The sequence below is a fragment of the Adiantum capillus-veneris genome, chromosome 23, assembly GCF_014529385.1.
Source record: "Adiantum capillus-veneris isolate H3 chromosome 23, ASM1452938v2, whole genome shotgun sequence".
NCBI classification, from domain to species: Eukaryota; Viridiplantae; Streptophyta; class Polypodiopsida; order Polypodiales; family Pteridaceae; genus Adiantum; species Adiantum capillus-veneris.
Window position 1 is genome coordinate 10,220,739 of NC_140953.1, and position 12,662 is coordinate 10,233,400.

General features: G+C 40.8%; 1 protein-coding gene across 5 annotated transcripts in view; it reads left to right on the forward strand.

The window, feature by feature from the left end:
* LOC147427408 (cysteine-rich receptor-like protein kinase 29) overlaps window positions 1-12,662 on the forward strand; it is an 80,749-nt gene that overhangs the window by 22,695 nt on the left and 45,392 nt on the right. For 4 of the 5 annotated variants that reach the window (XR_015185937.1, XM_086496384.1, XM_086496385.1 and 1 more), the window contains exons 2-6: window positions 8,127-8,234; window positions 8,321-8,472; window positions 11,012-11,222; window positions 11,309-11,546; window positions 11,625-11,754. Coding sequence is in view for 4 of the 5 variants with exons in the window: in XM_086496384.1 (XP_086352510.1) it covers window positions 8,127-8,234; window positions 8,321-8,472; window positions 11,012-11,222; window positions 11,309-11,546; window positions 11,625-11,754 (839 nt within the window). In the remaining variant the exon portion in view is untranslated. The remainder of the gene's footprint in view (window positions 1-8,126; window positions 8,235-8,320; window positions 8,473-11,011; window positions 11,223-11,308; window positions 11,547-11,624; window positions 11,755-12,662) is intronic. The other variant, XM_086496383.1, reaches the window with a different exon arrangement.

Here is a 12,662-nt window from a genome sequence, read left to right on the forward strand (position 1 = left end):
TGTGCAGAGCTTGCATAGCTTGAAGCTCTCCTTTTGACCGGCATGCGATTGTCATTGATATTGAATTAGATGATTGATTGAATTCGAATGGTCTATTGTCATACCTCTTCTCTGGTGTGCTTCATCACTTGAAGATTTCCACATGCGGCTTCTCGCAAATGTTTCAATGGTAAGATTGGTCAATGTCTAGCACAAAGGTAGTTTTTTCACTTAAATGATGGCAAAATCTCTACATGCAAAGCATATATGTGATGTAAGTCATTCAAAAGCTCTCTTTCCTCCACAATTATGCAAGAGAGAAAGTAACAAACTCTTGGTGCTCGCTTCAACAACCAATTTTTGGTCATTTTTGACTGCTCAAAGGAGAAAGAACAGAGAAAATTATTTTCCTTTCCACAATGCCATGGATTCAAACTTACAATCTGCACATCACTGAAATGACTTCAACCAAGGCTACGGCCAAGCGTGTTAATCCTCTATCTGATGTCCACATGGCCAACATATATTAGAATACTAATTACAATGCGGAGTTTGATTTCGTCAAAGCTAAGGATTTCAACTCATTAGAGGCTACAAACTAAGACATTAGAAACTTAATTTGTTGCACTTGATGAGAACGCAACACAATTCATTGATTTAATTGAATATCTAACGAATCAATAGGTCACAATAGGGATGCAGCCTAGAGAACAAGCCCCACCGACCGCTCCCAGAAGAGAACGTGCCCAAGGGGTTGATAGTTGTAATGAGGCCGATTTGTTGTTGTCTTTAGACGTGAGGCGTGGCAAAATTGCTCAAGAGCATGAAGCCCCCAAATTTTTGTGGCGAGGACAGAGATCGCAATAAGGATACGGTGGACCAAGGATACATTTCTCAATAGATGGGAAGACATCCATCGTCTATGCTGCACTCTTGTTGTCTGCAAGGCACTGCAAACAAGTTTTGCCCTTGAACGCAAGGCTTACGAACGGTGGATGATGTCTAAGCCACAAATTTGTCTAAGACATGGGTTGCATTTGAGAAAGTATTCCATAAAGGGTTCTTTCCAACCAATAAGAAGAATCGAAATTAGTAAACTTGGGATTTTTTCATGATGTGACAACATCGATCATTGAACCAATATATCCCTCATTTTTGGGATGTTATTTTGAACTTGATGAATAAGATGTTTTTTATAAAAGTTTGTGGCTTCATTAAAGGTCAAGATCTTGAGCTTAAGAAGCAAGGAAAAACACAAGATCCTAAGATTGTAGAGCATGTAATTATTCAAGCACACATTCATGATGACCTTAACAGTGATAAGCCACTTGTTAAGCCATTGGGTAGGTCTCAACGCATCATGCATACTCCACATGTATCTAAGGGGCCTCGAGGATCTTTGAGCTAAGTAAAAAAACCTATGTTTCAATTGCTTGTGCTAAAAGGATTGTCTCAAGGGGAAATCATCAGGAGTGGGCAAGGAAAAAGCAATATACAATGCAACTTTCTTTCTCTTGAATCACCTTCCAAGTATGCCGATGTGGAAGTCTCGCACACAAGGAGCTAGTTCATGAATGTTGTCTTACCGCTTTTGTGTTGCAATCCACTTTTGGACTACATGACTTAGTAAGAATGCATTGAACTATGAAGAAGCACGAGGTGCAAATCTTGGTTGATGATGGTGCTTCTTATAGCTTCATTAATGATAAGTTAGTTAAGAAGTTACATCTGCCAGAATCCCCCAATTACTAGTGCTACAAGTTAGCCAATAATTAATGGCCATGATACAAAGGTCGGTATATTCATGTTGGCAATGTTCCACTAAAGTGTAAGGGCACCATGTAAACTTGGGTTTCCAAGTCATGAACTTGGATATAGAAAATGCTATCCTTGACGTGTGGTTGCATGGGTTGTTGGGATCTAACATTACATTATGACTGCAAGCACAATGGATAGTGTTTGAAGCCAATGGGTTGCACATGCTTTCGTTAGGAGAAAAGAACATCTCTCCCTCACCGGTTATTTGTATAGCTAAGCTTTCCTAGCTTTTGTTGTAGTAATGTAATAGAATAGGTTTTTCTTTGTAACTCACTGTCTCATGCTTTATGTACTTCATGCCAGTTTGCAATTATGTGATGAAGTTCCTTTTGTACATGAATCTTCCTCAACTCTACATGGTTCTCTCTCTACTATTGCTACCAAATCACCTAATTAAAATGCTCCAAGTTTAATAACCAAGCTACATGCTTATAAAATATAACCAATAAGAATTCATACAAGGATCCAACATGTTATACTTACAACTCAAGGAGTTGCTTTCGGAATACAAAGATGTTTTCCCTAGTGATTTACCTTCTGAGTTATCACCTGAACAAGCTATGCACACATCATAGATGTTAATCTAGGTATAATTCCAAGAAGGTACCCCTATCTATAAGCAAGCCACCTTATTACCTTAATCATAATGAAGCATCTTTGGTACTAGCTTGCTGACTACGTTAGGTGGGGTTTTAACTAACCCATTTCTTTACCATGGACCTTCCTATCCTATTGATGAAAAAAAAAACGGTGCCACATACTTTTGGGGATTACCATGGATTAAACTCGATAAGTATCAAGAATAAGTATCCGCTACCACTGGTAGATGAATTGTTGATTAGTTACATGGAGCACACTATTTTACAAAAATAGACTTGCACTCGAGATATCACCAAGGTCACATACACTTGCGGATATACCTAGATTGCCTTTCAAACATGATTGGAGGGTTATGAGTTTTTAGTTTTGCCCTTTGGATTGACCAACGCCTTCGCTACTTTTATGACACATGGATATCGTCTTGATACCATATTTAAGCAGGCTTATTGTTGTCTTTGTAAATGGTACTCGTCTACAATGCTACCTAAGAGGAGCACCTGAAACATCTCAGGTAGGTGTTTGATATGCTTTGCGACTACAGGCTTTATGCCAAGGAGAGAAAATATGAATATCTTAAAATAGCAGTTCAACTTCTTGGGTACACTATTTTTGGACCTAGCATCTTCATGGATACCTCCGAAGTGGAAGCTAACCTTAGATGGTCGGCTCCTACTCATTTGGAAGAGCTCCACTTTTTTTTCTGGGAGTGGCATGCCTTTATCACAAGTTTGTTAAGGGTTATGTAAAACTTGTTGTGCCAATGACAGGCTAGATGAAACTTAAAGGTAGGACTTTCTTTCGAGGAGAAGTTCAATAGCATAGTTTTGCAAACCTCAAGCCTAGCTTTAGCATTAGTACCTATATTAGCTAAAGTTGATCCACTTCACGCATTTGTTCTAGACATTGATGCTAGTTCTAGGTTGGGGATGTGGTTCTATTTCAAGATGGTAGACTAGTGTAATGTGTAGCGGAAGTGATTTATGGTGGTGATACCTAGGATAAGTGCTCAGTGCATACTCAAGGTCCCCTTTAGTTCATGAGGTATTGTGCAATGGACTAGAGAGAGAGAGAGAGAGAGAGAGAGAGAGAGAGAGAGAGAGAGAGAGAGAGAGAGAGAGAGAGAGAGAGAGAGAGAGAGAAGACTAACACTGGATGGGGTCCCAAAACCCCCTCCAAGGGCCCCTCTCTATCGCTAGAGAGGTAATTATTTTAGATTGCACAAATGTTGATACAGTAGTCCTAGATGCTAAGATGTTGATGGGATCTTGTTGTAGGTGCTTCGATTTGAGAGGCTAAGGGTTGAAAATGCAAAATGCTATGCTATCCAATGTGGATATGAAAACTGAAGACAAGGCTATGGCTGAAATGTGAAACCAATGAAGATCTAGGGCTGAATTTGCAAAACGCTAGCTCGTCTGGGTTGCTAGGGCTGAGAACTAATGTCGCTAGGCTGATCTAGTACTTGGCTGAAAATGTTGAAGGTGCTGATGCAAAAACGTTGGTTGGATATGTTGGTACTCGGCAAAAACAGTAAGGGATATGCTACATGAGGGTGAATGCTGTGATGAGATCATGTTGGTAGGTTGAGGAAGTGGGCTGAGGGTATTGATGGGTTGGTTGCCCATAGGGTATTAGAGGTATTGACTTCTTATGCTCCAAGGGTGACCTCTACGGTCACTTATATATGCTATTAATGTTGGGTCGTGCAAGGCTATTAAAACCCCCCACAACTTCTATTGGCTGGTCACTTATTAATAATATTGAAATTATTGAATAAGAGGTGCTTCGTATGTGATACTTGGTTACTAGTATAATGCTATTATATGGGAATACTCCCCACTACCTACACATAGTAGACGATGATTGTGCTCATGTGAAATTAGAGGGTATGCAACTACTCTAAAGTATTCGGACATGCACATCTTGCTTATAGGCTCACAAAGGTGCCTACATGCTTCCTAGTCTATTCTAAACCCTAGAAGTAGGAGTTACAACTTGTTCACATACACATAGGGGGTTATATGTGCATGTAACAACCAATGGCTTTCGAGTAAGAAACTCGATCGAGCCTAGTCAAAAATTACTCTTCTTATGACCGATAGCTTGTGGTAGCGGAAGATGCAATGAGGACAAAAACTAGCTCGTGATCAAGTGGACACCTCGATTTCAATGTAGAGCACTTGCAATGCCACACACATGAATAAGGCACATGTGGAGAAGAGAGATCATTGAGATATAGAGATAGGACATCTAAGAGAGAGAGAGAGAGAGAGAGAGAGAGAGAGAGAGAGAGAGAGAGAGAGAGAGAGAGAGAGAGAGAGAGAGAGAGAGAGGAAATGCTCTCCATGCTAATAAAAAGGTGCTCATACAAGTGACCAAGAGTGGTATGGCATAGATTTGACATGCCCCATGGATAGACCCAAGGTACACAACTCTGGCTGCAATTGACACTGCCAATTACTCTTGCACATGAGACCATTGTCACGGTCTCCACATGGGCTACCCTAGCCTCTTGAGAAAGCGAGGATCTGACGTGATCTTCTAGAGTAAGAGAACTGATCTGGAGGGAGAGGGACATGCCTCATGGCAAGGGTTCCATCTAGAGAGCATAGGACATCTCCACTGTGCTGCCTGCACCCTGGATATGGTGCTCTGCATCATGATGATGATCATCTCCATCTAGGTTCTCCGAGAAGAAAAACACAAGGGGTAGGCCCCTGATGCCCATGTCAGGTGCCATCGGTGCTGCCCTGCTCATGGCGAAGAGCAGCAAAAACACTAACACATGCTCCTCCTGTGACTTAGCACTGACAGTGAAAGCTTGCAAGCAAAATATTGATGAATCCCTGCCTCATTTTTTGGAGTCCTCTTTGAGGACAGCTCAGTCTGTGTGGACAACTTGGTCCTATCAAACTGCGTGCCCCCTACATATATACCTCCAAGTGGGCTGGTCATGGCCAGATCTCTAGCTGCCCACGACCTAGGAAAATGGAAAAAAAAGCATGAAGGGTCCAAATAGGCAATGGGGGACTAGAGGTCAACTGGGAAAGAATATCCCAGCTATCTAGGAGTCTAGATAGCTTTGAAATGAACCAAAACCCGAGCTAAACATGGCTAAACACAACCCAACACGTGAAAACCACCTCACACTGGCCGGCACAGCCACAAAACAACCCTCACTCCCTAACACTTGTCCCTAGGAGAAACTGGGACTAACCGGAGACGAATTGCGAGAGATGTCTAAACTCTAACAAATCTCTATGTTATAGGTACGCTTTAAAGAAGTGGAGACATTATTTGTATGAAACTCACTTTGACATTGTGTTTGACCATGAAAGTATTTTATGGTTCACACATTGAACAAATTTGAAGAGATGAAGGTTAGGTGTATTGAGATTTTTCAAGAGTATGATGGTTGGATATGGTATCATAAAGACTAATATAATGTTGTTGTTGAGGCTCTCACTAGAATGTCGAAGATTAACTCTCTTGTCCATGACTTGGTATGGATGATTGTAGATAGGCTGACTGAGAAAACTTATTGCTCTCACTATTGAAGAAATTTCTTCTAGAAACTGGAATTCTTATGAACTAGTGCAAAGCAATCAAGTGAATGACTGGTAGTGGGACTTAACAGTGACACATTAATAAAATTTGGCGCCTTGTGTTTAATTCTACAGATACATTTACTCTCCACATGCGGAGTCAATCCCAAAATTGATGTTGTTCTCTTTTGAAAGTAAGAAAAGCTACATGTGGAGTTTTTGAAATGAACTTAACTGGACCCCTCAACTACTGAATCCACATTGTCATGGATGGTTCTCTATGCCAACATCCAAAGCAACATTTTTATGCTTCAAAAATTCTTTGCCCAATTGGCTCCACAAACCCTCTAAGTGAGTAGCCAAAGGTGACCCTACATAAGATCAAGGCTAACATCACTCTAACGTCTGGACGTAGTAAGAATGGATCTTGATTAAAATTTACACCAAGGCATTACACTCATAAGTTAGGCGATACCACCTCATAGAGGTACATAGAAAATCTATAATAGAACTTATGAAAGAATAATAATAAACAAGTAGGATGCATCGTAGTTGCACTTGGCAACTCTTGTTGCCAAAATTGCATAATGATTGGAACAATGTAGACTACCTTAGTAAAAATGAACTTAGGATAACATAGTAAAGACCATGAAAACTACACCCAGCATCAGGGTCTCTAGATTTGAAAAGAAAATTTCAATAAACACTTTGCTACATGAACAAATTTTGGCTAAAAAATCATGCTTGTAGTAGCATTTTGCGACAAAATCTTGCAAAAATCATGGCGAATACTTTACTACAAGTTGTGGCAAAAATTGGCAATCCCTTTGCTATAAGAACCAATAATCCGAAGTAGATAAGAAGTTAGACCTTTGTGGAACTTGTGTTTCAACAGGAAAAAAAATTTAAAGCAATATTTTATGAATCTATGCATCTTTATCGGAAGAAAATATACAATGGAACAAGCAGGTTTCATTCTTGTGAGTCGTACTCACCCTAGTCATACGGGAGATGCAAAACACTAGGCTCACAAACAAGATAGTACAGGATGCAATGAGAAAAATGATATCTCCTTTGAACAACTTGCACCTACAAAAGTGAAAGCTAATGAAGTAATGTTAGTGGGTGGTTGTTTGCTACAACTGTGCTAACCCAACAAAACCTCGCACTTGTAGAACACCACCTTGTGGTTTGGTAAACCTTGTACATTAATGAACAAACGAGATAAATTAGGAGATTTGACAGCCTCTGAGTACGACACCTTGGCACTTCCAAATTTATGCATATCTTGCAAAATGATAACGACCTAACATTTTTGGACAAGATTCTTGGAAGAATGGCTCCCATGCAAATAATCATCCTTGTAGATGTCACGTCGGAAGATGAATTGTGGACAAGCAAAACTTGTCAATTTGAGAATGTAAAAGCCGGTGGCTTACAATTATATATAATTTTTGTGTCTTAGGATGAGAAATCAAGCTGTGTTTGAAGGATATCTCAAAAAAAATATTGAGAAAAAACGTGGCCTTTTGTTGAAAATCTTCCCTTTCTAATGGAGTTCTTCTTGAAGTCCATATTTATTCTCTACAAAAGAAAGCTCGAGAATACATGAAAAACCATAAAAATCCAAGGTTTACCATCTTGAGCCTGTTTTTGGTGCTATTGGCTTGTATCCAAAAAAAAAAGGAAACGGAATTGCCGCTTTGCAATTCCTGAGACCGATAGTATAACCAACTTGATGTGAAAGGTTGTTGCCCTTCGATCTTTGCCAAACAAAGAATATAGTTATTTTTTAAATAATTGACAAGATATGCAAACCATGCTTTGCCACTTCCTCTTCTTTCCATGCGCGCAAGAATACGTCCTCCCCTTTTCATGATTCAGTGGCGATTTTTCTATATCCTCCAACCAATAAAAAACTTCAAAAACTTTGCATTTTTTTTCCCTTTTTCACTAAGCAAAAAAGGAACACATAATCATGACATATAGTGTTTTTCAAAACATCTAAAAATAAAACGTTATATTTTAAAAAAAACTTCTCTTTTTCATTAGAAACCATCACTAAGGCCTCCCCCCTTTGGAGCATGCCAAAAAGATGTAAGCGTCTGGTAAAAAATGCACGTGAAACGTAGTAAGGTGTTGATGCTGATCGATGTCTGTGTGGTGGTGTGGTGGGTTCTGTAGGCACCAAGACTCCCATTGTCGTTGGAGGTGTGGTGGCTGGAATAGTCGTTGTTGTAGGAGCTCTGTGTGCCACACTGGTGTGGCGGTACAAAGCAAGCAAAATCAAGGGTAAGCCAAACACTCTTTCCTTCTAATGTGGCTAATATGCATGCATAAATCTCTTGTTTCTCACAATCATATGAGAGGGGAGCTAGGTGACAAACTGGAGGAGAAGGCAGCAATCGTGCCACGACCACTTCTGCAAACTAAGGCTCGGGTCTTCTCATTAGAGGAGCTCAAGAAAGCAACTGCTCAATTCCATCCCTCCAATAAGCTTGGAGAGGGTGGCTTTGGCATCGTTTACAAGGTACACTTTACATTACCCTAATATATGATGTTGCAGTCACCTCTGTTTCAAACAATTACTGTGCTTGACTGAATGTTCTGCTATGCTGAAAGCATATATTAACTTGTAATAGTAGTAGATTCTGTGTGTCAGTTCATGTCCTTTTGCATGTTATTTTGGAGGCCAATGCCTCGTGTATTGACTGTTGTGCACTCTCTAATTAATCTTTATGAGGGGCAAAGCTTCTTCACCTTTGAAGGTATGTAAAAAGCAGTGACACACAGCTCAAGGGCTTAAGCATGTTACTTGGTTGGTGGTGATAGTATCCAATTACTTACAAATTGAGTGTCTTGTGGCTCTATCTGCTGTGTGTGTGGGAATTTGAGAAGTTTAGGAGATCATATCCAGGACCTTTTTGAAGGAACGATATGCTGGAGCAGATCAGTTCATTAGAGTAGTATGCTCATTGCACAACCCTCCTTGCAAGCAATGATTGTAATGACTGCAGCTGTTTGTTATCAAACGTTGTGGTAGGGGAACCGTGAGGCTATCATGTAGGTGCCATGTTTCCAGTCTTATGTTGATTGGATATTGTAGCATGTTATGTGCACCATGAGCATGTTTTTGAAGGTTGAATCGATTTCGAAATGTGAGACTTAGGGCCATAATATTTCTATAAGCAAGGCCAGGACAGCAGGACTGGCCCCAACCAATGAAGGAGCTGAGCAAACGCTCCTACCCACCAATGTTGGCAAGAAGGCTTCTCGTGGCCAGACCATAGCGTATTGGTTGCATCGATTCACTCTTTATGTTGACATCACAACTAACAGCGAAACTAGTAGTTTTTCTGCGGTTCTATGCACCAGCTGGGGGTGGCATATGGTATCAAGAGTGAACTTCCGACAGCGGAGAAGGTGGCTGTCCTACTCGCACTTATAAGTGGATAAGTTCCAGGACCGGCTTCTTGCCTCCACCGTACCTTGATAGATTGAATGAAGGATTTTGCTACCTTAGAAAAGATGGTTTACCTGATATGGTTTATTCTATCAAGGTGACACAGCTGGAGGTGCAGCTCATGTGGAAGTTAAAGAAGAGACTCGAGACTTTTCTTGAAGGGTTAGATGGATCAATCAAGTTTGATACAAAGGCAAGTGACTCAAAGACATTGTTAGAGGCTTTCTGGCTGGCTCAACCCCAGGAGGTGAAGATCGATAATGGTGATCTGAAGACGTCCAAGGAGTAATTCTCTACCGCTTCATCCATGACCAAAGGTAATGGTAAGGTAAGCGAGATCTTCATTTGCACAGTAGAAGCATCAACAACTAAGGATAAGGGTAAGAACAAGGAAAAGAGCAGTGGATTTGGTTTGGATGGGCATAGGCTCACTCGGGATCAGAAGATTCCACTAGGCATCCCAGGAGGTAAACTCACCAAAGATGAAGTAGAACAGAACACAAAGGATGGTGGATGTTTTTATTATCATACTTAAGGACACATGAAGAACGAGTGTGCCAAGTGTAGCTCTAGTACAGCCTTGGCTAGTGAGTGAGCCTAGTGATCAAGTCACTGCTCACTTGAAGCTAAGGAGGCACCGAAGGAAGGTGATTGAAGTCTCACAACGCCCACGAATTATGCTACTTCAACTCTTAACTCCCCTCAATATTATGTCCACCAATTATGTGTCCCCTTCTTCTCCTCCCCCACCCCCACTTCCCTCTTTCTGTGTTCCCAAATTGAGGACATTTATAGTTGGGCTTATGGCTTTTTATTCAAAAAAATTGTCAAGATAGATTTAAGTCTCACTCTTTATATAGGGAGAGAAAAACAGTTTTTAGAGAGAGATTGGAGATAAGGTTAGAAAGAGAAATTTTGGCTAGAGAGAAATTCAGGTTAAACAATGGAGGTCAGCATTCTGTAGAGAGAGGAGAGAGAATCTTGAGAGAAAAAGTTTCTGTGCGGCGAGGGAGAATTCTGACTTTGACCAAGAGTCTCGCCAAGAGTTAGGACTGGACCACCTCTCTAGAGAGAAGAGTACTTGTGACAACTGTCAAAAGAGATACAGTGATCAGTTGCATCGTTGACATTAATGCAAAAACACTAACTCTTAAACCTGTTACACTTTCATGTATATAGGCAGAATATCCTGCACCTTGCTCCACTACTTGTGAGGCAATTTTGTTTTGAAGACTACTTTGGTGTGATAACCAGAGTTGTATATTCATGGCAAGGAATCTAGCATTCCATTTTGGAACCAAGCAGTTTGAGGTGAGCACTATATGGTATGTTCAACCTGTGGGAGTACTACTATTTTTCCACGAAGGACAACCCAAGTCGTTTTCACCAAGATGGTTTGGCACCAAGTCTAGCCTCCTCTTTCAGTCTATGGTGTATGTTAGGATGTTGGATTATACTTGTCTATGCTCTTTTATGGGTTGGAAATCTAGGAAATGAGTGTGCTGTCTTTTTGCTGTTGTCAAAGACTTTGAAGCTGAGGTCTTTTTCACAGTTTCAATCAAGCAAGCTTCTCTCATTTCTTGTCCCTTTATGTGTACATTACTAGGGGACGCTATTGGACGGAGAACAAGTGGCGATTAAAAAGCTGTCCATTGGAAGTCAACAAGGAAAGCAAGAGTTTCTCAATGAAGTCAACCTTATAACAAGTGTGCAACACAAGAACCTCATAAGATTGTTGGGATGCTGTGTGGAAAATTCTGAGAGAATTTTGGTGTATGAGTATTTACATAATAAAAGTTTAGATACCTTCTTATTTGGTAAGTTTCTCCTGCTTACATATTCCCCTTCTGTACAGGAAATAGCAGCCTGTTGAGATAATTTTGATTGGTGTAATCCTATGTAGGAGAAGCACGGGACAGGCGGACATTAAATTGGTCCACTCGTTATGGTATTGTGGTTGGTGTGTCCAAGGGATTGGCTTATCTCCACGAGGAGTCCCATGTTCGAATCATCCACAGGGATATCAAACCAAGCAACATTCTTTTAGATGACCAATTGAACCCAGTCATTGCAGACTTTGGTCTTGCTAGGCTTGTACACAATAATGCGACGCATATCAACACAAGAGTGGCAGGAACAGTGTGAGTGCTTTACAGATTTGAGTGTCATATATGCTCAGGAAATTTTAAAATTTTAACCCTGTTTTTCTCCTCATGAAGAGGATATCTTGCCCCAGAGTATGCTATGCGTGGAGATTTGAGTGAAAAGGTTGATGTATTCAGCTTTGGCTTGGTGTCCCTTGAGATTCTCACTGGAAAGCAAAATTTTCGTAGTAGCCTCTTGACATGGGTATCTCTCTCCCCCCCCCCCCCCCCCCCCCCCCCAATGCGCGCGTGCACACACACTTGTATGTACGCATGCTTGTGCACATGTGTATGATCATACGTGCTTCCATGAACATCATATGCATATTAGAATCATGCAATATCGAGTGGGGAGCATATATTATGTTCTTTAAAGTTTTAGTAATACTATTCATGTACACATACATACATACATACATATATATACTGTCGTTGGTCCTCATGCTTTGTCCCTCTGTCTAGTTGCTCTAGTACCTCCTCTCGATCCTGTTGTGGGACCTCCTTTCGATCCTCGTCTAGTAACCTCTCCTCAAGAGGTCTGTCTGGGGGTTGCTTTGCTTCTTCTAACCTCTGTCTCACTACTCGTCTGTAAACAAGGAATAGGTTGTAACTGTACTTGTCTGCCTGCCTGTCTCTTTGTCGATGAACAATGTGATGCTAGTGACTCTAACCCCTCTAATTTCTATCATGTTGCCGTGTAGGCCCCTGTTATTGTGCGGAACTGTGATTGTCTTCAGTGGTTGTGAGGGTCGTCTCTTCCTACGACGAGTCTTTCTTTGCTGTCGCCCTCTAGGACATCCCTTAACAGATACCCTATCTCATGACATCTAAGGCACTGGTTTGGTCTGCCCATAACCACAACCTCTCCAGTATAACACCCCTTTCCACTCAAAAGTGATGGTATCTAGAAAGGCTATGGAAGGGGTGGTAGCCACCTTTATAGATGGCACAGATGTCTTGGTGCCACAAGCGGGAGCACATAACAATATCAAATAAATTGGATAAATAGAATTTTTAACTTAATACTAAAGCCAATTGATATAAAGAGAAGGAGAGCGAGAGTAAGAAGATTGACATTATATTGGCGACCAAAAGATGGGTTGGTCCTAGAGT